General features: G+C 44.5%; 1 protein-coding gene across 1 annotated transcript in view; it reads right to left on the reverse strand.

Moving 5' to 3' along the window:
• LOC122793805 (ER lumen protein-retaining receptor 3-like) overlaps positions 1-24,230 on the reverse strand; it is a 262,723-nt gene that overhangs the window by 50,441 nt on the left and 188,052 nt on the right. The window contains exon 4 of the mRNA XM_044061976.1: positions 587-839. Within this exon, the coding sequence (XP_043917911.1) occupies positions 587-839 (253 nt within the window). The remainder of the gene's footprint in view (positions 1-586; positions 840-24,230) is intronic.

Genomic DNA, 24,230 nt, shown 5'->3' on the forward strand with positions numbered 1-24,230 from the left:
GAATTGTCAGCTAAGGTATTGGCTACTTCCTTTGAGTCAGAATGCATAGTATTACTGTGGACTAGCCGTAAGCATTGTTGTGTCTAATATAAATTTTCTGACAGAATTAAGGAAAGATTTGCAGTTACTTTTGGTTTTAGTGGATATTTTCATTTCATACTCAACTTTGAGATTCTTAACTGTTTCTTCAAGATCTTTACTAGTTTGCTTATGTGTGCTTTTGGTTATCTATCAAAACATCTATTCTTCATAACATCTAAACTCAAAACATCAAGACCATGACAAATGAACTTCAAAACATCTAAAACTCATAACATTGAATTTCAAAACATTGAAAACTACAAAGCAACTATAAATACATTTTGCTCACTACTGAAATGCATGGAGGAAAATGTAATTAATTTAATAATCTAGTACATTAATATCTCAATTGCTTTTTCTACATGCCTAAAGCTTTGCAGCAACAGTGAATCAGTGCATGATGAAATACATTAACAGATCTAAACAAAAACAAACAAAAAAAAACAATTTCCACATCCAGTGTTTCTCATTTTTCATCTCCTCTCCTATTTCTTCTAGTACCCACCTTTAGTAAAATACAGGTAGAAGAAGTCACAGAAGAAGATTGTTTGAACGACTCCAGCCACAATTGCAATCTTGTCACTGAATCCCTCAAAGTGGTAGCGCCAAACCCAGTTGACAATGTACAGTGCACGGTACAATCCCAGAAAGAATAGGTAGTGTGTGGTGATTGTTTCTGCCTCTCCAGTTTTGGAAATCATGAAGAGCTGAGGCAGAATGGCTACTGATTCTAAATAGATTGAGAAGGTCCACAGAATCTAAAAACATGAAATAAAAACAACTTACTCAAGTAATTCCAGCAACACAGAACAGTCTCTTTCAAACAGCCACAACCAAGAGATTCAACTGGCTACAATTATATCTGAATTTAACAAGCTGGAGGCTTAAAATGGCAAACACTACAGTCTTTCATATTTATGTATACAAGCACAAGACAAACAGCAGTCCAGGAAGTAGAAAAACAATATGGCAGCCATTAAGAACCACTCAAACCATCTAATCTACCCAGTTCCCTACCACATGGACGAGCTGTAAATCCTTCTCAACCAACAGCTCTTCTCCCACCTAACATAAGACCTCTGTGCATTTCTTTTTAACTCTGTTACTATTTTTGATATTTCTGACATTTTACAAAGGATGACTTTTTGTGAAGCAGCTGGCTTATGGACTCTTTAGCTGTAGCCAGTTTAACTTATTTATATTATATTTTGGTGAACAAGGTTGTTTAAATGGGGGGAGGGAAGGCTACTTTAAATGTAGACAGTGGAGGAAAAACTACACAGTTATTTGACAAAAAAGAATAGGAAAGGAATAAACAGCAACATACAAAATCAAAGTTTGTAAGAGCAGAATGTTAAAAACAGCCATCTCAGTCAAAGTACATGACCTACAAAAACCACAGCAGTAACAATTTCAACACACAGTCCCACTCACATTTAAGTTACTGTGTTTTACAGTGATATAAATACAGAAGTTTAAGTATGCAAAACCTGTGATCCCAGAGATCAAGTACATACCCCCATGGCATAATCTAACACCGTCTCAGCATGACTGCATGTGCTTTAGGTACAAGATGTCATGAGCAGAAACAGTGTGCAGACCTGAGTAAACACACATAAGAGTGATCACAATCTCTCCTAGTATCAGTAAGCACGTATAAGAAATGACAAAAGTGATACCCAGTATCCTGTTTTCTGTTTATTTTGTTCTTTATTTCTTTGTTATTTATAGAACTTTGTGTACTGTGTATTGTTCTAGCTAGTTTCACTGTGTGTGAGGTATTAACTGGAAATTGTCCACTTTTATTAAGCATCTTTTGGGTTGTTTGTTTCTAATAACTTGTTGCAGTTAAACTCTTTTTTTCTAGAGGCTCCTTTAGCTGTTTAAAACTTTCATTTAAAGGCTCACTGCTGCTTTTCAGCTGTGAGAAACATTTCTGCAGTTTGTTTCCCACCCTCCCTCTGTGTTGGTATAGTGTTTTTATAGTTGGTGGCTACCCAGTATAGGGAGAACATTTGAGAAGGCCAATCAGCTTAGTTTCTGCTACTCCTTTCTCTCTTTCCACTTACAATTTTTTTTTTTTTTTTTATCTGCTTTTACTGTATTTGTGTTTCTTCCTACTTTATTTTGCTTTTGCGTCATCTTAAAAGTACTCAATTGTATTTATTACTGCTTGATGTAACTCATTCTAAGCCTTTTAGTTTAAGCACTTGGGCTTCAGACCAGTTGTTTTGCATTAAGGTTTGTGGTCTGCACTGTAGTGGCAGAACAGGTAGCTTACATCCTTCTAAGTTGGGAACTGCTGACTGAGGGCTCAGTGTCTGTTATTCTAAAAGTGTATTAATTCTGGTTTAAGCACTTGGGCATCAAGCCAGTTATTTTACATTAAGAGGGTTCGTGGTCTGCACTCTTGTGGGAGGAGAGGCTGGACTCTGCCCTTCTGAGCTGGGAATTTCTGGTTAAAGGCTTATAGTGCCTGCATATGCCAAGAAGAGCTAAACCCAAACATAAAACTACTGTTCAATCTCAGCCTTACTACAGGATATGCACCCAAAGAGTGGCGTACAGCAACAGTGGTCCCTCTCCACAAAGGTGGTGCCTCAACGGTTCCTGGAAACTATCGCCCCATAAACCTGACTAGCTTGGTCTGCAAAGCTATGGAAAGGATCATCATGGACCTCATAAATAAAGATACTGGGGACCTACAGACACTGGATTCTACCCAGTTCGGCTTTATTAAGGGCAGATCCTGCCTCTTAAACCTGGTTGATTTCTTTGAAACAGTCACCAAGGCCATTGACGAAGGGAAGGTGGTCCACACAGCCTACCTGGACCTCGCAAAAGCCTTCGATACAATACCCCACTCGGGCATTACAGATAAGCTAACCAGTTTAAATATAAACCCCTATGTCACTAGATGGGTTGCACACTGGCTCAAGGACAGAACCCACATGGTTAGAATTGCTGGAGCCATGTCAGACTCCAAACCAGTTACAAGTGGCATCCCACAAGGCTCAGTCCTGGGACCTCTCTTGTTCGGTATATATTTCTCGGAGGTACAGGCCAACACGGAAGGACTGTGGCTGACCACGTTCGCAGATGACTGCAAACTGGGTGCCATAATCGACTCTCCAGCCAACACAAGCATCCTCCAAAAGGGCCTCATAGAAACAGATAACTGGTGCCAGAGCCATGGCCTCAAGCTAAACGCGAAAAAGTGTATAGTCATCCCCTTTGGCATAAACAAAGTGCCCACAAATTACCACACAGGTGGTAATCCATTAAGTACAGATGAAGTAATTAGGGACCCAAGTTGATAGCAATCTCTCATTTGACAACCACGTGGCCAAAGTGGTTAGAAGAACATTTTATATAGCCCACCTAATCATGAAGGGATTCACATCTGGATCGGGGAGGTCATCGTGCCTCTTTACTCATCCCTCATCAGGCCCATAATTGAGTACAATGCCCCTTTTGGGATGTACCTTACCAGACACCTGCAGCAACTGGAAAGACCCCAAAAGTACCTCACCAAGAGGATCAAAGGGCACAAACAGATGCCATATGCTGCCCGGTTAAAGAAACTCCAGCTCTACTCAGTGGCATACCGCCTGCTCAGAGGCGATCTGTGCCTGACGTATAAAGCCATGTCCAACCCGGAATTAATGGACATGCTGCACCTCAGAAAATCCAAATCTCATTGAGCTACGCACTCGAGAGACTTGAACCTCAGCACTGAAATAAATAGGACATGCTGGAGGGACAGATTCATAACTCAGAGGCTCCCTTCACTCTGGAATAAAATCCCAGTCCAGGTTAGGCAGAGTCCCTCATTGACTCTCATCAAGAGGAATCTTGATGAGTGGATGGGAGATCGTAAGTTTACCCCGGATATCACTTCTGTGTCACGAGGCACAGTATACTAACCTTGAAAAAAGGCATAGCAAAATTAATTTAAAATGGGTGGTGAAAGCCAAACACACTCTGGCTAGGCTTATAAATGCCCTAGGGCAGATAGCCTAGTATGAACCTATGAACCATACAACCTACACTGACTGAGGCATGCATTTAATGTACACACAGATACAACAGATGGTAGCAGCACAGGTCTGCCATGAAATAGATGCAGTAAAGTTACATATTAGCTGGCAAGTAACATATGGAATCATTGTGCAATTCAGTACCTGTAGTTCTGTTTATTTTATAGCCAAGGTTTCATTTCAGACTTGAAACACACTTTCTAGGTTCATCTTAGAAGTCATCGAGTCAGACTCCCATCTTTGGCAAGGACAGCCATGCATTCCATCACCACAGCTGGCTCCGTGGCATATGCTGATGGAACCCTGGCTGTAACCTAGGTAACTAGGGTTTACATAGCAACTTGGGTAGTGTACAAGCTGGATGGTAAGAAACAGGAGTAATGAGGCATAAGATTGCTCACCACCTCTTGCGGGGTATGGGATTATGCTCCACGGGATGCACACAACCACTACTTCTGGGGATAAGTGAAAGATATATAGAGGGTTATGACCACTTTCAAGGAAGAGCCTGGTGTCTAAGGAGCACATCACTCAAGGAAGAGTTTACAGTCAGTTGCTCAGATCACCTCAACTCATATCACAACATCTTGAGCAGCCTGGTTTATTAGTTGCTGGTGTCACTTGGAGTCTTAGGTGAAACTGTAGTGATCATGCATTAGCTTTTGTGGGTGGTCCAGTTCTGCAGACTCCTGTAGAAACAAAACAGTGAGACACATTTTACATAGTGCTTCTCAGTGAACTCTCTCTCGGGGGTGGAGTAATTTTGGCATGAGATTAATAAAGTAATGGGAGAGGGGGAGGTAAAGTCAGTAGAGGTGTTTGCATTTTGCTGAAAATGCTTAGTTTCAGTGTTTCCTATGCTCATATTACAACAACCTCAAATCTGTGCTTCAAGTTTGAGTGCACTCCAGTCTGTCATATATGAACTTTATTGGTGAGCATTTGTGATGTGAGCACAGATCTGTGAAGACGACACATCCTTCATGGAAGGTGATGATTTTCTCATCACATTTGCCCAATATACACCAATCCCTTGTTTGCTACTGAGGCATGATCAGGAATGGTTAGGGCTAAAATGAGTGAAAAAGTACAGTTGTGTACACTTACCATAAATGTAGATGTTCAAGTGCATTTACTGTTGCAGTCATCACACTTGGGTTATCTGCCTGCAGGTAGCCCTCGGTCGGCCCGAATACCAAAGTCTTGGGATTTCTGCTTCGGATGCTGTCGCCTCTTCCATGACGTCAGGTCATCAGGAGTATAAAGCATGCAGCCGATGCCATTACATCAGTTTTTCTTGCCTCATATGTCAGGAGCCCCCAAAATAGGAAGCAATCACATGGTGTGGAACATCTCCAGTAAAAAGTAAATACCATTTCCATAAGATATGGCCAAAAAAGAGGAAAGGTAGAAGGTATAGAAAAGACAGGGGGCTGGAGAGAGGGTAACCAGGACTGCAACAGTGAATACACTCAAACATCTACATTTATGGTAAATGTACACAACTGTACTATGTTCTTCGTGTTTCACTGTTGCAGTCATCACACTGGTTGATTCCCAAAGCTGAGGAAAGGTGGAGGCAGTCAAGAAGTATTAGGGGTGGCTAGCAGGCCGTGTAAGACTGCTGTGGCAAATCCAGCTCTGGATTTAGAAAAGATAGGCAAGTGGTAATGCTTGGTGAAGGTGTGTACAGAACTCCAGGTTGCAGCTTCCAGGATGTCCCTGGTAGGGACTCCCCTGAGAAATGCTGTAGAGGTTGAGGTAGCCCTAGTGGAATGAGGTCTGATCCCCATGTGGGGTAGGTATTCCATGGTGTTTGTAGCAGAAATGGATGCAGTGTGCTATCCATTTAGAAATGGTTTGCTTTGAAATGGCCTTGCCCTCTGCCCCTGTAGCAAAGCTGACTAGCAGCTGGTCAAATTTTCTGAAAGGTTTAGTCCTGTCAAGGTAGAACCTGAGTTGTAAGGTTTAGTCCTGTCAAGGTAGAAAGTACAGTTTTGTACCTACCATAAATGTAGATGTCCGAACAGGATAGCATCTGCAGTCATAACAAATGGGTTGTCCTGTTGTCAGGCAGCCCTTCGATCGGCCGGATTCCAAAGTCTGGATCCGGCTTCGGCTGATGTCGCACTTCACCGGACGTCATCTCTGCTGGTCTTCGGATATAAAGGCATCAGCCGACGCCATTTTCCTCAGTGTTTCTTGCCCCAGATGCCAGTTGCCCTCTAGGAAAGCTAAATTTTGGATAAATGCCAATGTTTCCAAAATAGTAGAAGGCAAACACAAAAAATAAGCATGTAAGTACATATATACAAACAAATACACCATAAGACACTCCCCCCCAGCTAGCTATTAGGAGGGTAAATACCCTAGGAGTACCACAGAGGGGAAGGAGGGTGGGTAATCCTGACTGCAGATGCTATCCTGTTCGGACATCTACATTTATGGTAGGTACAAAACTGTACTATGTCCTTCAAGGATGCATCTGCAGTCATAACAAATGGGTAGAATACCATAGCCAAACTAGGGGAGGAGGAAGAAGAATTATGGTGTAGTTAGGATCCCTTGCAATACAGCAGTGGCAAACCCTGCTCGGGATCTAGAGTATAGAGGTAAATTATAATGCTTGGCAAATGTATGCACGGAGGTCCAAGTAGCCGCCTCAATAATGTCCTTGGTTGCCACTCCTCGTAAGAAAGCTGTGGTAGTGGCTGTAGCCCTTGTAGAATGAGGTCTTATGTTCTGTGGAACTGGTTTTCCATGGTAGGAGTAACAGAATCTTATGCAATTTCCTATCCATTTGGAGATTGTCTGTTTGGAAATTGCTTTTCCTTCCTTCCTGTTGCATAGGCTACTAAAAGCTGGTCAGTTTTTCTGTTACTTTTGGTTCTGTCCAGGTAGTAGCGTAACTGTCTATGTACATCCAAGGTATGCAGCAGCCTTTCCCCTGTTCTGTGGATTGGGAAAGAAGGTAGATAGGTGGATTGCCTGGTTTAAAGACACTCTGGATACCACCTTAGGCATAAATGTAGGATTAGTTCTCATGGACACTCTATCTTGATGGAAGATTAGGAAGGGTTGTACTGCCATTAAGGCCTGTAGTTCAAACCCTCCTTGCTGAAGTAATTGCCAGTAGGAAGGCAGTTTTCCATGATAGGTGTTGAAGATCTGCTGTTGCTGCTGGTTCAAATGGAGGGAGTGTCAATTTTTCTAGCACAAAGTTCAAGTCCCATGCTGGTAATGGTGGTTTCCTAGGAGGTTTTACATTCTTGATCCCTCTGAGGAATTGCCTGAGTAGAGGATCGAAAAGACAGGTGGATCAAGCTGTATTCTGCGGAAATAGCTGATGCATGTATCTTGATGGAGGAATAGGACAGGCCTGTATGTAGAAGCTCTGCCAAGTACTCCAGGATGTTAGCAATATCTATGTTCGAGACATCTTTTCCTCTTTCAGTACTCCAAATGACAAACCTTTTCCATTTTCCTGCATAGTTCCTTCTTGTTGAAGGTCTGCGGGCTTCAAGGATAATGTCTTTAACCCTTTGGGACAAGTCTGGGTTAGTTGCTGTTATGTGATGTTCCAGGCAGTCAGTTGCAAGGTTTTTAGGTTTGGGTGCATGATGTTGTAGTTGTTCTGAGTTAACATCAAAGGCATCAGGGGTATTGGCCATATTCTCCCCTGAGACATGCTCCTCAGCAAAGGATACCAGTGTTGTCTTGGCCAATTCGGAGCTATCAGAATTATCCTTGGACGTTCCTCTTTGATTTTCAGTAGTACCTTGTGCATCAAAGGAAGAGGTGGAAATGCATATGCTGTCAGGCCTTTCCAACTGAAGGATAGAGAGTCCACCTTCCATGCTAGTGGGTGGCATGTCCTTGTGCAGAATTTTTGAGCTGGTGATTGAGTGGGGATGCGAATAGGTCTATTTGTGGCATTCCCCATTTCTTTGTGATGGCCTTGAAGATGTCCGGGTGTAGCATCCATTCGTGAGCATCCGAGGTGGTTCTGCTTAACATGTCTGCTAGGGTGTTTTCTTTTCCCGCACAAATATTGCCTGTAACTGGATGTTGTAGCTCAGAGCCATATTCCAAAGGTCCAGAGTCATTCTGCATAGGGGTATGAATGAGTGCCTCCCTGTTTGTTGATGTACCACATGACTGTGGTGTTGTCTGTCCTTATCATTAAATGGCCTTCTTTGAGGAATGGTTTGAATTTCTGGATTGCTAGTTTTACTGCCAGCATTTCTTTTTGGTTTATGTACAGGTGCAGCTGGTCTGGAGTCCACAATCCTTGTATGCACTTGTCCAACATGTGCGCCCCAGCCTAGGTCTGAGGCGTCCGTTGTGATGGTTTGGTTTGCTTGAAAGCTGTGGAAGGGCAAGCCTGGGTTTGACTGGCATGCTTGAGCCCACCATAGGAACTCTTGTTTCAGGCATGGGATTAGTGGGATTTCGGTTTCTAAGCTGTGCCTGTGTTGAGACCATAAATTCTTTAGGTACCACTGTAGTTTTCTCATATGCAGTCTGGCATGGGGGACCAGGATTATGCATGATGCCATGAAGCCCAAGGCCTGCAGTACTTTTCTTGCTGTTAGTTTGTGCTGCTTTGTTAATGCCAAGAAGTAAAGAGGAGTTGTGCTCGTTTTTCTGCAGTTAGGAATGCCATTTGTTTTACTGTGTCCAATTCCGCACCCAAGAATGTTCTTGTCTGGGATGGTATCAGTCTTGACTTTTTTAAATTGACTGTGTATCCCAGGACTTGTAGTAAGCAAATGACTCTTTGTAAATCTGTTGTCAGCTTGCTTTTGTTGTCCGCTTGTAACAGGCAGTCGTCCAGGTATGGATAAATTTGGATTCCCTGTAGCCTGCAATGAGCGATTACTGATGCCAGGCATTTTGTGAATACTCTGGGCGCAGTAGATAAGCCAAAGGGCAATGCTGAGAATTGATAATGCTCTGATCCTGCAAGAAATCTGAGGTATCTTCTGCAATTTGGTCGTATGGGGACATGCAGGTATGCCTCCTTGAGATCTAGAGTTACCAGCCAACACTCCTTGCCCAGCATGGGAAGAAGTTGCTGTAGGGTCAGCATTTTGAATTTTGGTACAATGATGTATGTGAGGTGTGGGAGTGGAACCTGTAGCCTTGGTCTATGGTTTGCAAAATCCACTTGTCTTTTGTGATATAGTGCCAATTTTTCGAAAATAAGGCTAACTTTCCGCCTAAAGGTGCTGCTATTTGCTCCCTGGTAGGCGGTGTCAGAGCCAAGTCACTGTGATTGCCCTGTTGCAGTGGCAGTGGTTGTGTCTGTGCCTCTCTGGTTATTGCCTTGCCACTGGCGTCCTCTATAGGCACCTCCTCTGGATTGATTTCTGCCTCTAGAGCGTCTATTCCTGCCACTGAGACTTTGAGGAGTCTGGAAAGGACCAATTTTTGGCAGGCCAGTTCCTGCTAAACCTTGGGGGCTGAACCTGTAAGAAATCCTTAACTGTTTGTACAGATTTTGCCTTCTCTTCCATTTTCTTCATTACTTGCTGAGCAGGTGTACCAAATAGACTGGCCTTATCCATAGGAGCATCTAACAGCTTTGCTTTAACATGATCCGGCAAAACCTGTTCCTTCAACCATGCATGCCTTCTTATCACTGTGCCAGTCATGGCTGATCTAAATGAAGCCTCCAGTGCATCATAGCCACATTTTAAAGAATGGTTACTAACCTGCTGAATGTTATTCACCATTTCTAAAACATATTTCTTATCTAAGGAGTCATCAGAGGACAGCTTCTTAGTTAACTGATCAAGCATAAACTCTTGGTATTGGATCATGTGAAACTGACAGTTTAAAGCTCTAGCTGAGAGAGTAGCAGAGGTGTAAACTTTTTCCCCATCTCTAAGGACCTGGATTCCCTTTCAGAAGGAGAGGGTTTTTGCTGAGGTCGAAGCTACTGCCTTAGGCCCCTGGGATATAGTCTCAGGATCTGCAAGTGGGGCCTTGTATAGGTGGTGATGAGTGTCTGGCACCCTGTAAAATCTATCTGGTTTGGCAGGGGCTGGAGGTAAAGAATCAGGAGCAGTGCAAACATCATTAAATGCATCATCCACAACAGGCAGAACTGGAGGTATAGCTAAGGGCCTATGTTGTGGTAAGTGCAGAAAGGTCCTAAGCCTTTTCTTGAATCTGCGAAATCTTGTCCCTGCCATTGGAATTGTTCTCTCATGGCATGTAAGGTTTCCCCAAAGGAAAATTCCTCTGGTGGAGAGGCAGATGGAATGGATTCTTCAGCATCGGAATCTTCATAAGTAGAAAAGGAGCCTCTGGCTGATTTGTAATGTCTGAGTCATCCAAGAATCATCAGAGGACACTGGCTCGGGGGGCTCTGCTCTAGGTCTCTTTTCTGGAGGCTGAGAGGCCCTGTCTGGGTGAGATTGGGATCCCCTAATTAAGGAGATTAAATCCTCTGCCAGAGTAAGCATTTGTGAACTAGAAGTGGGCCTATGTGAAGGGGTCTTAACAGGCACTGATTTAACAGTTTTGGCTGCTTTAGCCCTGGCAAAGGCCTTTATAGACATGGCTGTAGGAGGCCTAGCAGCACCACGTGCTGGGGTAGAGACATCCAAAGGGATGGTGTCTGATAATTCACTAGGAACCACAGTAGTAGGCAAAACTTCAGAGGCCGATTCAACTAAGGTAGCAGGAGCCTCAGTAGTAGTCATGGATTTGGCTGAAGATTGACCCGTTTTCTCGGTTTCGGCCGAAACCGAGACACTCGCGGCTTGCTTAACCGTGGTTTCGGCCAAAACCGCGGACCGCGAGTGTCGCTCTTTTCTTTGCTTTTAACAATTTGGGTAGTCGGAGGATCCGACGGCATAATGTACGCAAAATCTGAGCCGAAAAACTGTTCAGCAAACTCCGACCGACGCCTAAGCGTTCGTCGGTTGAAGGCAGCACAGGCTAAACAGGCTGCTACGTCGTGGTCTGGGCCTAAACAAGGTAGGCAGTAAGAGTGGAAATCTTTATGAGGTATTTGTTTCCCACAAGTTAAACAGTTATTTACTTTTTCTGACATCGGCTGAGGCAAGAAAGAGTCCCCAACGGGGTACTTAGCTTTTTAGAAGTCTTCGAAGTAGTATTCGGTAGTAGTAATCTGTGGATCTGACCGACCGGCACTTGCGAACAGCTTCTGCTTCGGGCGCCACGCGGCAAGAAAGACTGAGGAAAATGGCGTCGGCTGATGCCTTTATACCCGAAGACCAGCAGAGATGACGTCGGGTGAAGTGCGACATCAGCCGAAGCCGGACCCAGACTTTGGAATCCGGCCGACCGAAGGGCTGCCTGACGACAGGACAACCCATTTGTTATGACTGCAGATGCATCCTTGAAGGACATCCTGAGTTGTTTGTGCACATCCAAGGAGTGCAGGATCCTTTCTCCTTTATTCTGAGGATTAGGAAAAGAAGTTGGTAAATGGATGGATTGGTTTAAAGCCACAATGGATACCACCTTGGGTATAAATGATGGATTAGTCCTGAGGGAAACCCTGTCCGCATGGAAGATGATTCCACAGCCATAAAGGCCTGTAATTCAGACACTCTTCTTGCTGAAGTGATGGCTAGAAGTAAGGCTGTTTTCCAAGAGAGGAATTTTAACTCTGCTGTAGCAGCAGGCTCAAAAGGGGGGTGGTGGTGTGAGGTTCTCTAGTACAAAGTTAAGGTCCCAGGCAGGAGTGGGAGCTCTCTTTGGGGGTCTTAAATTGTTAGCTCGTCTCAGGAACTGTTTGATTAGAGGGTGAGAAAAGAGGGTTGGCTCAGTATTGTAATGAGCTGAGATGGCAGAGGTATGAATCTTAACTGACGAGAAGGATAGGCCTTTGTGGAGCAGCTCTGCTAGATAATCTAGGATTTGAGGTAAGGTGGGCATGGCTGTGTCCTTTCCTTGAGACTGGCTCCAAGAACACTATCTTTTCCACTTTTCTGAAAAGGATTTCCTAGTACTAGGCCTCCTGGCCTCAAGGATAACATCCAGCACCTGTTTGCTGAGGGTTGCTGGTGATGTATTCAGGGAATAAGCCAGGCTGCCAGGATCAGGGTTTGTAGCTGAGGATGCAAAATCTGTCCCTCCTGCTGGGACAGCACAGAGGGGGTCTGATGTAGGTGCCAGGGTGGCACTGCTGTCAGACTGCATAGGAGTGGGCACCAGTGCTGGCGTGGCCAGTCTGGTGCAATAAATATTGTCCTTGGCCTGTCCTGTTTGATCTTGAGTAGTACTTTTTGAAAGGAGGGGCAGAGGGGCAAATGCATAGAGAGAGAGAGGATTTCCCATGTAAGGGATAGGGCATCCACTTTCCATGCTTGGCTGTGGGGATTTCTGGTGCAAAATGTGCTCAGTTGATGGTTTTGGGGGGAAGCAAAGAGGTCCAACTCTCTGGTGTCTCCCACCTGTGTACTAGAAGTTTGAATGAGTTGGGTTCCAGTTTCCACTCGTGTGGGTCCATTAGATTTCTGATTAAGTCGTCTGCCAGTGAATTTTGTTTGCCTGACAGGAAATGAGCTTGCAGGTGCACTTGAGTGCTCAAGGCTGTGTTCCACAGAGCCATGGCTAACCTGCAGAGTGGGTAGGAATGAGTTCACCCTGCTTGTTTATGTACCACATAACTGAGGTGTTGTCTGTCTTTATCAAGAGTTGTCCTGGCAGAATAAGGTATTTGAAGGCTGTCGGTACATTCTGTACAGCTATAATTTATTTTCGATTGATATGCAGGTGAATTTGTCCTGGGCTCCATTTGCCTTGAATGCATTTGCCTGCCATGTGAGCCCCCCCATGCATAGTCTGATGTGTCTGTTGTCAGGGTTTGGGCAGGGGGGGGGGTTGAGTGAAAGGGAGTCCCTTGTTGTGGTTGCAAGCCTCTACCCACCAAAGGAACTCTGTCCTTAGGCAAGGAATGACGGGAATCACTGTATCCAGGTCCTGAGAATACTGACACCAGAGACCTTTTAAGTACCATGGAAGCTTCTTCATATGCAGTCTTGCATATGGAATTAGTAGAATGCATGAGGCCATGAACCCTAGGGCTTGAAGTATTTTTCTTGCAGATAGCTGGGTTTGGGTGGCCAGTAGTTTGAAGTAATTTGTCAAATAAACCAGCTTTCCTGGAGTGAGGAATGCCATCTGGTAAATTGTGTTCAAGTTTGCTCACAGGAACACAATCTTCTGGCTGGGTACCAAATGTGATTTATTTTCGTTGATGGTATACCCCAGAGAAGTTAGGAGTCTCTTTACAAATGTCAGGTGCTGAAGCAGCAATTCCGGACTGTCCGTCTGAATCAGGCAATCGTCCAAGTATGGGTAAATTTGAATATTTCTCTGTCTGCAGTATGCAATGGCTGGAGCCAGGCACTTTGTGAATACCCTGGGTGCAGTAAATAAGCCAAAGGGACGTGCAGAGAACTGATAGTGCATACAGCCTGCCCTGAAACGTACATATTTCCTGCAAGATTCCCTTATGGGGATGTGCAGATAAGCTTCTTTTAAGTCTAGGGTGATTAGCTAGGAGTCCTTGGCTAGCATAGGAAGCAGTTGCTAAAGAGTAAGCATTTTGAATTTTGATACCACCAGGAAGGTGTTGAGAGTTGACAGATCCAGAATAGGGTGCCAAGAGTTCTCTTTTCTGGGCACCAGGAACAGTCTGGAGTAGAAACCCTGTCCCCTTTGCTCTGTTGGAACAGGCTGAATAGCCCTGATACTGAGAAGAGAAAATACTTGCTTTTGGGCCTCTGCCCACTGGTTTGGAGGAAGGTCTGGCAATCCACTTGGGGTTGTCAGTGAGTGGAAGTAGAATCTGTAACCCTGGGATACAGTGTTTAAGACCCATCGGTCCTGGGTAATATACTCCCAGTTTTTTGCATGCAGGGTGAGTTTTTCTCCTAGAGATGCAAGTACTTGGGCATGACTGGGAAGGATGAAGGACAAGTCATTGTGAATTTTTTCCATAAGGGGGTGGCTTACCACTCCCTGTTTTTGAAGAGGGAGCACTCCATTGTTTAGATCTGTGCATACCCTGAGACTGTAATCTTTGTGGTCTGTTGCCCCTGGGTTTGGATTGAGAAGGTCTGGGAGGGACTGGAAAGGACCAGATTTTTGAAGGCCAATGCCTACGGAATCTAGGTGGCTGTACCTGTAAGAAATCTTTAACAGTTTGCATAGATTTATCTTTTGCCTCCATCTATTTAAGAACTACTTCTGCTTTTGAGCCAAACAAACATTCTTGGTTTAATAGAGCATCTAGTAATTTTGTTTTGACATGGTCTGGCAAGATGTGTTCCTTCAACCAAGCATGGCTTCTCAGAACAGACCCAGTGAAAGCAGCCCTGCAAGATGCTTCTAAGGCATCAAAACCACACTGCAAAGTATGTTTACCAACTTTGTTTGCAGAATGCATGAACTCTTGTAAGTCTTTATTTTCTGCACAATCAGAAATCAACAACATTTTTTGTTTAATTAGTTCCATAATATGCTGCTGGTACTTCAACATGTGAAAAATACAGTTGTGTACACTTACCATAAATGTAGATGTTCGAGTGTATTCACTGTTGCAGTCATTAAATTTGGGTAATCTGCTGGCAGGTTGCCCTCAGTCGGCCTGATTAACAAAGTCTTTGGTCCTGCGTTGGATGCTGTTGCCACTTCCATGACGTCAGGTCGTCAGGGGTATAAAACATGCAGCCTACGCCATTACATCAGTTTTTGTTGCCCCAGATGTCAGGTGCCCCCCAAATGGGGAGCCAAATATTTAAGTAATTATAAACACAAAAATATACCTCCAAACAAAAGCAAATACACCAAAAAAGGCTTTTAAGCATAGTAAAGTAAAGTAGAGGTATAGTAAGAGAAAAACAAGGGGTTGGAGGGAGGGTAACCAGGACTGCAACAGTGAATACACTCGAACATCTACATTTATGGAAAGTGTACACAACTGTACTATGTTCTTTGTGTTTCACTGTTGCAGTCATTACATTTGGGTAGATTCCCAAAGCTATGGTTGGGAGGATGGACTAATACAGCATTTGGACCAGCTATAAGGCCCTGCAGGACAGCAGTGGCAAAGCCAGCTCTGGATTTAGAGAAGAAAGGTAAATGGTAATGTTTGGTGAACATATGAACTGAGCTCCAGGTAGCAGCTTCTAGAATGTCTCTGGTAGGAACACCTCTGAGAAAGGCTGTAGAAGTAGATGCAGCCCTGGTGGAATGAGATCTGATCCCCTGGGGGATAGTTTTACCATGGTGCATATAGCAGAAACAAATACAATGGCTATTCCATTTTGGAAATGGTCTGCTTTTAAATAGCCTTTCCCTCTGCCCCTGCAGCAAAAGCCACCAGTAGTTCAGATTTTCTTAGAGATTTTGTCCTGTTTAAGTAAAATCTAAGTTGTCTGTGTACATCCAATGAATGCAGAATCTGCTCCCCCCTTGTTCTGTGGACTGGGAAAGAAAGTTGGCAAATGAATGGTCTGATTAACAGCCACACTGGACACCACCTTAGGCATGAAGGATGGATTGGTCCTGAGAGACACCCTGTCCGCATGAAAAATAATGAAAGCCTCCACTGCCATAAGGGTGTGTAATTCGGAAATCCTTCTAGCTGAAGTGACTGCTAAAAGGAAATCTGTTTTCCAGGAGAGAAATTTTAGGTCTGCAGTAGCAGCTGGCTCGAAAAGAGGGAGAGTGAGTTTTTCTAATACAAAATTGAGGTCCCAGGCAGGGGTTGGAGCTCTCCTGGGTGGTCTTCAGTTTTTGGCCCCTCTGAGATACTGCTTTAGCAGAGGATGAGAGAAGAGGGGAGGTTCTGTGTTGCAATGAGCTGAAATGGCTGAGGCATGGAGTTTTATGGAAGAAAAGGACAGGCCCTTGTGAAGCATCTCAGGTACGTAATGTAAAATCTGAGGAATATTGGGCACTGCTGTGCTTATCCCTTGTGATTGATTCCAGGCACAGAATCTTTTCCATTTGTCAGCATAAGAGTTTCTAGTACTAGGCTTTCTTGCCTCCAAAATGACATCCATCACAGGTTTGCTGAGGGATGCTAAGGGTGAATTTAGGTGATTAGCCACGCTGCAAGATTCAAAGTTTGGAGCTGAGTGTGCAGAATTTGGTTGTTCTGCTGAGACAGTAAGTAAGGTGTCCGAGTGCCACGGTGGAAGGTGTGACACATTGCGCAGGAGTGGGTACCAGTGTTGGTGAGGCCAGTCTGGAGCAATCAAAATTATTTTTGGTTTGTCCTGTTTGACTTTTAGAAGAACTTTGGAGAGCAGAGGTAGAGGGGGAAAAGCATAGAGTGATAGGTTTTTCCAGCTGAATGATACAGCATCCACTTTCCAGGCTTTTTTTGTGATGAGTTCTTGTGCAGAAGTTGTCCAACTGATAGTCCTGGGGTGAGGCAAAAAAATCTATGTCTGGACTCCCCCATCTGCATGTCAACATGTTGAAAATCCATGGTTCCAGTTTCCATTCGTGTGGGTCCATGAGATTTCTGTTTAGTTCGTCTGCCAGAGTATTCAGTTTTCCTGGCAGGAACTGAGCTTGTAGTCGTATTTGACAGGTCAAGGCCGTGTTTCCACTATTCCATGGCTAGTCTGCAAAGGGGGTAGTAGTGTGTAACCCCCCTCCCCCGCTTGCTTATGTACCACATAACTGTGGTGTTGTCTGTCTTTATCAGTAATTGTTCTGGAAGAAGGTAGTCCTTGAAGGCTGTCCATGCATTCTGTACAGCTAGCATCTTTTTCTGACTGATATGAAGGTGCATTTGACTTGGGATCCATTTGCCCTGAATGCACTTCCCTGCCAGATGAGCCCCTCAAGCACAGTCTGATGCGTCTGTAGTTAGGGTTTGGGCGGCAGGGGGTGGAGTGAATAGCAGTCCCTTGTTTTGGTGGCAGGCCTCTGCCCACCATAGGAACTCTAGTTGCAGGCAAGGAATGATAGGAATCGCTGTTTCCAGGCTGTGACAATGCTGACTCCATAGACTTTTTAAGTACCTCTGAAGTTTCCTCACATGCAGTTTTGCATATGGAATTAGAAGAATGCAGGAGGCCATGAACCCCAAGTCTTGCACAATTTGTCTTGCAGACAGCAGGGTTTTTGTGGCCACCTGTTTGAAGTAAGTTACCAAATGAATTTGCTTTTCTGGCGTTAGGCAAGCCATCTGGGTAGTTGTATTCAAGCTTGCACCCAGGAATGTAATTTTTTGAGAGGGTACCAGTTGTGATTTCTTTTCGTTTATGTTGTACCCTAGACAAGTTAAAACCCTTTTTACAAACTCCAGATGTTTTCGAAGAATGTCCTTGTTTTCTGCCCGAATTAGACAATCGTCCAGGTATGGACATATTTGAATATTTCTTTGCCAGCAAAATGCAATTAATGGAACCAAGCACTTTGTGAAGACCCTGGGTGTAGTAGATAAGCCAAAGGGCAGTGCAGTGAAAGTGCAGTTTTGTACCTACCATAAATGTAGATGTTCCGAGTGTTCACACTGCTGCAGTCATTACACTTGGGTTATCCTGCCGTCAGGCGGTCCCGCAGTCGGCCTGAGTTCCAAAGTCTTGGTCCGGCGTCGGTTGCTGTCGCTTCTTCCCTGACGTCAGTGCGCCAGGGGTATATAAGATGCATCCGACGCCATTTTCTTCAATATTTCTTGCCCCAGATGTCAGGTGTCCCCAAGTAGGTAGGCAATACATATTGCTAATCAAAAATATACAATAAAAACAATACCTTCAGTTACCAGCAAATACACCCCAAAAGGTTGTATAGGATAGAAAGGTATAGATAAGTCCAGCTAGTTCAGAGGGGATGGAGGGAGGGTAACCTGGACTGCAGCAGTCTGAACACTCGAACATCTACATTTTTGGTAGGTACAACACTGTACTATGTTCATCGTGTTACACTGCTGCAGTCATTACACTTGGGTAGAATCCCAAAGTTGAGGTTGGGTGGCTGGTCTATACAGAGTTAGGATTGGCTATGAGGCCCTGCAGAACTGCAGTGGCAAATCCTGCTCTGGATTTAGAGTAAAGAGGCAGGTGGTAATGCTTGGTAAAGGTGTGCACTGAACTCCAAGTTGCAGCCTCCAAAATTTCCTTGGTAGGTACTCCTCTGAGAAAGGCTGTTGAAGTGGCTGTTGCCCTGGGACTGATTTTCCATGCTGTGTGTAGCAGTACCGAATACAGTGTCCTATCCATTTTGATATAGTCTGCTTTGAGATAGCCTTGCCTTGTGATCCTGCAGCATATGCTACAAACAGTTGCTCAGTCTTCCTGAAAGCCTTTGTTTTGTCCAAGTAGAGGCGTAGCTGCCTGTGTATGTCCAAAGAATGCAGAAGTTTCTCCCCTCTATTCTGGGGGTTTGGATAAAAAATTGGCAAATGGATGGTTTGGTTAAGAACCACACTAGATACCACCTTTGTCATAAAGGAAGGGTTTGTCCTTAAAGAAACCCTGTCCTGATGAAAAATTATAAATGGTTCCACTGCCATTAATGCCTATAGCTCTGAGACTCTTCGTGCTGAAGTTACTGCCAGGAGCAGAGCTGTTTTCCATGATAAAAATTTTAGATCAGCTGTATTGGCTGGCTCAAAAGGTGGTAGGGTCAGTTTTTCCAAAATGAAATTGAGGTCCCAAGTTGGTGTTGGTGCTCTCCAGGGCCGTCTTATGTTTTTAGCCCCTCTGAGGTACTGCTTTAGCAAGGGATGAGAGAATAAAGGAGGATCCATGTTGTAATATGCTGAAATGGCAGAGGCGTGGATCTTAACTGATGAGAAGGATAGGCCTCTGTCCATTATCTCAGTTAAGTATTGTAAAATCTGAGGAATGTTTGGAACAAGAGGGTCAAGGCTTTGAGCCTGGTTCCAGGCGCAGAATCTCTTCCATTTTTCTGAGTAAGCTTTCCTGGTGCTAGGCCTCCTGGCCTCCAAAATGACATCCATAACAGCTTTAGAGAGAGGTGTTGTCTGTTTGACTAATGTATTTGCCATGCAGCCAGGTTTAGGGTTTTGAGCTGACCGTGCAGGATCTGCTTGTTTTGTTGAGTCAGAAGGTGTGGAATTTGAGGCAAAATACAAGGTGGACCTTCAGCCAAGTTCCTTAAGATAGGGTACCAGTGCTGGGCTGGCCAGTCTGGAGCAATCAGGATCATCTCTGGTTTTTCTTGTCTGGCTTTTAGGAGAACCTTTGAAAGGAGAGGCAGTGGCGGGAAGGCATAAACTTTTAGGTTTTTCTAGCTGAACAGAAGAGCATCCACTTTCCATGCTTGTTTGTGATAAGTCCTTGTGCAGAATTTTTGTAGTTGGCAATTCAGTGGGGAGGCAAAAAGATCTATGTCTGGGCATCCACACTTTTGCGTTACCATGCTGAAGATTTGCGGATTCAATTTCCATTCGTGAGGGACCATGATATTTCTGCTTAGATCGTCTGCCAGAGTATTTTTCTTTCCTGGCAGGAATTGTGCTTGCAGGTGAACTTGATACGTTAGAGCTGTGTTCCACAAGGTCATGGCTTGCCTGCATAGGGGATAAGAATGAGTGCCCCCTTGCTTGTTTCTGTACCACATTACTGTGGTGTTGTCTGTCTTTAGTAGTAATTGTCCTGGATGTAGAAATTCCTTGAAGGTTGTTAGGGCATTTTGAACAGCCAACATTTCTTTTTGATTGATGTGAAGATGCATCTGGTGTGTGGTCCACTTGCCCTGAATGCATTTTCCTGCCATGTGTGCTCCCCAGGCATAATCCGAAGCATCTGTTGTTAGAGTTTGCCTGGCTGTGGGTTGGGTAAAAGGCTGACCCTTGTTTAGGTGACATGCCTGTGCCCACCACCGAAACTCCTGTTGTAGGCAGGGAATCATTGGTATTACTGCTTCTAAACTGTGAGAGTGCGAGTCCAAACACTTTTCAGGTACCATTGTAATTTCCTCATATGCAGTCTGGCATAGTAGTATGCAGGATGCCATGAATCCCAGGGCCTGCAGAATTTTTCTTGCAGGGAGATGGGACTTTCTTGCCAGCAATTGAAAATATTGAGTTAGTTGAACTTGTTTGTCTGGCGTGAGGTAAGCCATCTGGGCCGTTGTATTTAAGCTGGCACCCAGGAATATAATCTGTTGCGAGGGCACTAGTTTTGACTTCTTTTCGTTTACTGTGTACCCTAGAGACATTAGCAACCTTTTTACAAACGCCAGATGCTGTAGAAGAATTCCTTTGTCCCTGCTTGAATGAGGCAGTCGTCCAGGATATATTTGAATTCCTTTTTGTCTGCAAAATGCAATTACTGGTGCCAGGCACTTTGTGAAGACCCTAAGCGCAGTAGATAAGCCAAAGGGTAGTGCAGAGAATTGATGGTGCATTGTACCAACTTTGAATCTGAGGCATCTTCTGCAATTTTGTCTGATAGGGACATGCAGGTATGCCTCTTTGAGGTCCAGAGTGACAAGCCAAGCCTTCTTGCCCAGCATGGGTAGAAGTTGCTGTAATGTCAACATTTTGAATTTCGGAATATCCAGGTAAGTATTCAGAATTGAAAGGTCTAGTATGGGCCTCCAGGCCTTTTCCTTTCTGGGGACCAGGAAGAGTCTTGAGTAAAATCCTTGTCCTTGTTCCTGTTGTGGTACTTTTTGAATAGCTCTCATGTCCATGAGGGCTGAAATTTGTTTTTGTGCCTCTACCCATTGATTTTGTGGCAGGTCTGGCATTCCCTTTAGCCTTGGTAAAGTATGAAAGTGGAATCTGTAACCTTGAGAGACAATATTCAGGACCCATTTGTCTTGGGTGATTGTTTGCCAGTTTTGAGAAAAAAGTGCTAATTTTCCCCCTAAGGGAGCTTCCAAAAGGGACGTGCTTGGCGTACGATGGGGAAAGTCATTGTGAATGTTTCCTGTAAGGTTGAGACTTGTCCTCACCACCTTTTGGGTTTGAGGTGCCCCACTGTCATTTTCTGTTTGAGCCTTGGGGTTGAGATCTGCCTCTTGGGTGTCTGTATCTGCCTCTCTGTGGCCTGTCTGATACTGGAAAGGACCAATTCTTTGTTGGCCAATTTCTGCTAAACCGAGGTGGCTGTACCTGTAAGAAATCCTTGACTGTTTGCATAGATTTAGCTTTATCCTCCATTTTCTTTAACACCTCTTCTGCCTTAACACCAAACACAGTATCATGCTGTAAAGGAGCATCCAATAATTTTGCCTTAACATGATCAGGTAAACTTTGTTCTTTTAACCAAGCATGTCTTCGAATCACAGAACCTGTAACTGCGGCTCTACAAGAGGCCTCTAAAGACTCAAAACCACATTGCAGAGTATGTTTTCCCACCTGTTCAACTGCATGCAATAAATCCTACATTTCTTTACAATCAGGAGCTTCTGTGCTTGCAAGCATTTTCTGTTTTAACTGAGCCATTAAATATTGTTGGTATTTAAGCATGTGAAACTGGCAATTTAAAGCTCTTAAGTGTATACTTTCTTCCTCCATCTATCCAAAGCTCTGGAATCTCTGTCAGAGGGTACTGGATTTTTTGCAATGGAAGCCTTAACCCCTTTTGGACCCTGGGAAATAGTTTCTGGATCAGCAGAAGGGTTTTTGTAAAGAAACTTGTGAGAGTCAGGGACTCTATAATACCTATCTGGCTTGACTGGAGCAGGGGGCAAAGAGTCAGGAGATTATCTGGATTCAGAGAACACATCATCCACAATATCTAGTACAGGCGGAATAGCCAGGGGCCTGTGTTGAGGCAATAAAAGGAAATCCCTGAGCCTTTTCTTAGATTCTGAGTAATCCTGGCTTTCCCAATGGAAATGCTACCTCATGGTATGTAAAGTTTCCCCAAAAGAATAATCCTCAGGAGGAGAGGCTGAAGGGATAGATTCTTCAGCATCAGAGTCCTCATAGGGGGACAGAGAGTATCCCTGGTCTGAAGAGGAATCAGTGAAAATGGAAACCTGATCAGAGGAGTCATAGTCTGTATCCTGCCTAGGCCTTTTCTCAGGAGGGGGATGGGAACCCCTGATTAGAGTAATGAGGTCTTCGGCCATTTTAAGCATCTGTTTCTTAGGCATGGAGGACTGTCCAGGAGAATGTTGTACTTGTTTCTTTGTCTTTAATGGTACCTTTGTCTTGGCTGTTTTAGTAATGGTAAGTTGTGAAGGTCTGAAAACACCCTCAGAAGCCGATGCCTGCTCAGCGGCTCCGGACCCATCTGAGGGATTAGTTTCCGTAGGCCCAATACCTTGAGTTTCCAGAGGCCTAGATGTCTCCACGTGGGAGTCGGAAGCGGCCTGTGGCTCTGAGGTAGCGGGTGTCAGGGGCTGCGAAAGCACCTCACTGAGAACCAGTGACTGGCCTAGAAGAGGTTTCTTTGTCGGTTTTGGACCTCGGATGCCTGTCTTTATCCTTGTTTTTGCATTTTTTCGGTATTGAGGTCATCGGCTGATCCGACGGCATCGTATAATTGAACCTTCAGCCAAAGTAGTGCAAAGCAAAATCAAAACGTCTTTTTATAGTGCGTTTGTTAAATCTAGCACAAAACTGACAACTAGTGACGCCGTGATCAGGGCCTAGGCATGGAATACAGTAAGAGTGGAAGTCCTTATGAGGTATTTGCTTCCCACAAGAAATACAATTATTTACTTTTTCTGACATCGGTCTGAGGCAAGAAAAAAGTTTCCCCAACGGGGTACTTAGCTTTATTGAAGACTTCGGTTCTGAAATTCGACTTCGAAAATCTCAGGAGTCGGCCGACCAGCACTTGCGAACTGCTTCTGCTTTGGGCACCGCGCGGCAAGAAAGACTGAAGAAAATGGCATCTGATGCATCTTATATACCCCTGGTGCACTGACGTCAGGGAAGAAGTGACAGCAACCGACGCCAGACCAAGACTTTGGAACTCCGGCCGACTGCTGGACCGTCTGACGGCAGGATAACCCAAGTGTAATGACTGCAGCAGTGTAACACGATGAACATCTGGTAATGCAAGTAGCCTGCTTTGAAGCGGGGGTATCTTCTGCAAGATTCCCTGACTGGGATATGCTGGTAAGCCTCTTTTAAGTCTAGAGTTACCAACCAGGCATCTTTGCCTAGCATAGGAAGTAACTGTTGAAGAGTTAGCATCTTGAATTTTGGAATGTCCAGAAATGTGTTTAGAGTAGATAAGTCCAGAAATGGACGCCATGATTTGTCTTTTCTGGGTACCAGGAAAAGTCTTTTCTAATCAAGGGCCTTGCCCCTTTTCCTCTTCTGGTACTGGTTGAATAGCCCCCATGTTCATGAGGGACAGTACTTGTTTCTGGGCCTCTGCCCACTGATTTGGGGGCAGGTCTGGCCATCCGTTTGGGATTGGCAACATGTGGAAATGAAATCTGTATCCCTGGGATACTATGTTTAAAACCCATTTATCCTGGGTTATAAGTTGCCAGTTTCTTGCATGAAGTGCCAGTTTTCCCCCCAAAGGGGCAGCAAAAAGGTAAGTGCTTGGTAAGTGTAAAGGAAAGTCATTGAGACTGTTTACCATAGGGAGGTGCCTTGTTGTTTCCAGATTTGGAGGAGGAAGCATCCCATTGTTTTGTAAAGTCCCTTGTGACTGAAAGGTACAGTTGTGTACCTACCATAAATGTAGATGTTCGAGTGTATTCACTGTTGCAGTCATTACACTTGGGTTATCCTGCTGTCAGGCTACCCACAGTTGGCCTGAATTCCAAAGTCCTGGTCCGGTGTCAGTTGCTGTCGCCAATTCCCTGACATCAGTGCACCAGGGGTATAAAAGATGCAGCCGAAGCCATTTTCTTCAGTTTTTCTTGCCCAAGACGTCAGGTGCCCCCAAAAGGATAGGCTAAAAATTCATAATCTGACGTGTCTGTTAGTGTCTGCCTGGCCATGGGTAGAGTGAATGGCTGTCCCTTGTCGTGGTGACAGGCCTGTGCCCACCATCGAAACTCCTGTTGCAGGCAGGGAATGAGGGTAATTAATGTTTCCAGGCTGTGGCAATGTTGAGTCCAAACACTTTTTAGATACCATTGTAGTTTCCTCATATGCAGTCTTGCATATGGAATTAGTAGAATGCAGGATGCCATGAAAGCCAAAGCCTG

This window comes from Protopterus annectens, chromosome 1.part0, assembly GCF_019279795.1.
Source record: "Protopterus annectens isolate FY-2018-M chromosome 1.part0, PAN1.0, whole genome shotgun sequence".
NCBI classification, from domain to species: Eukaryota; Metazoa; Chordata; order Ceratodontiformes; family Protopteridae; genus Protopterus; species Protopterus annectens.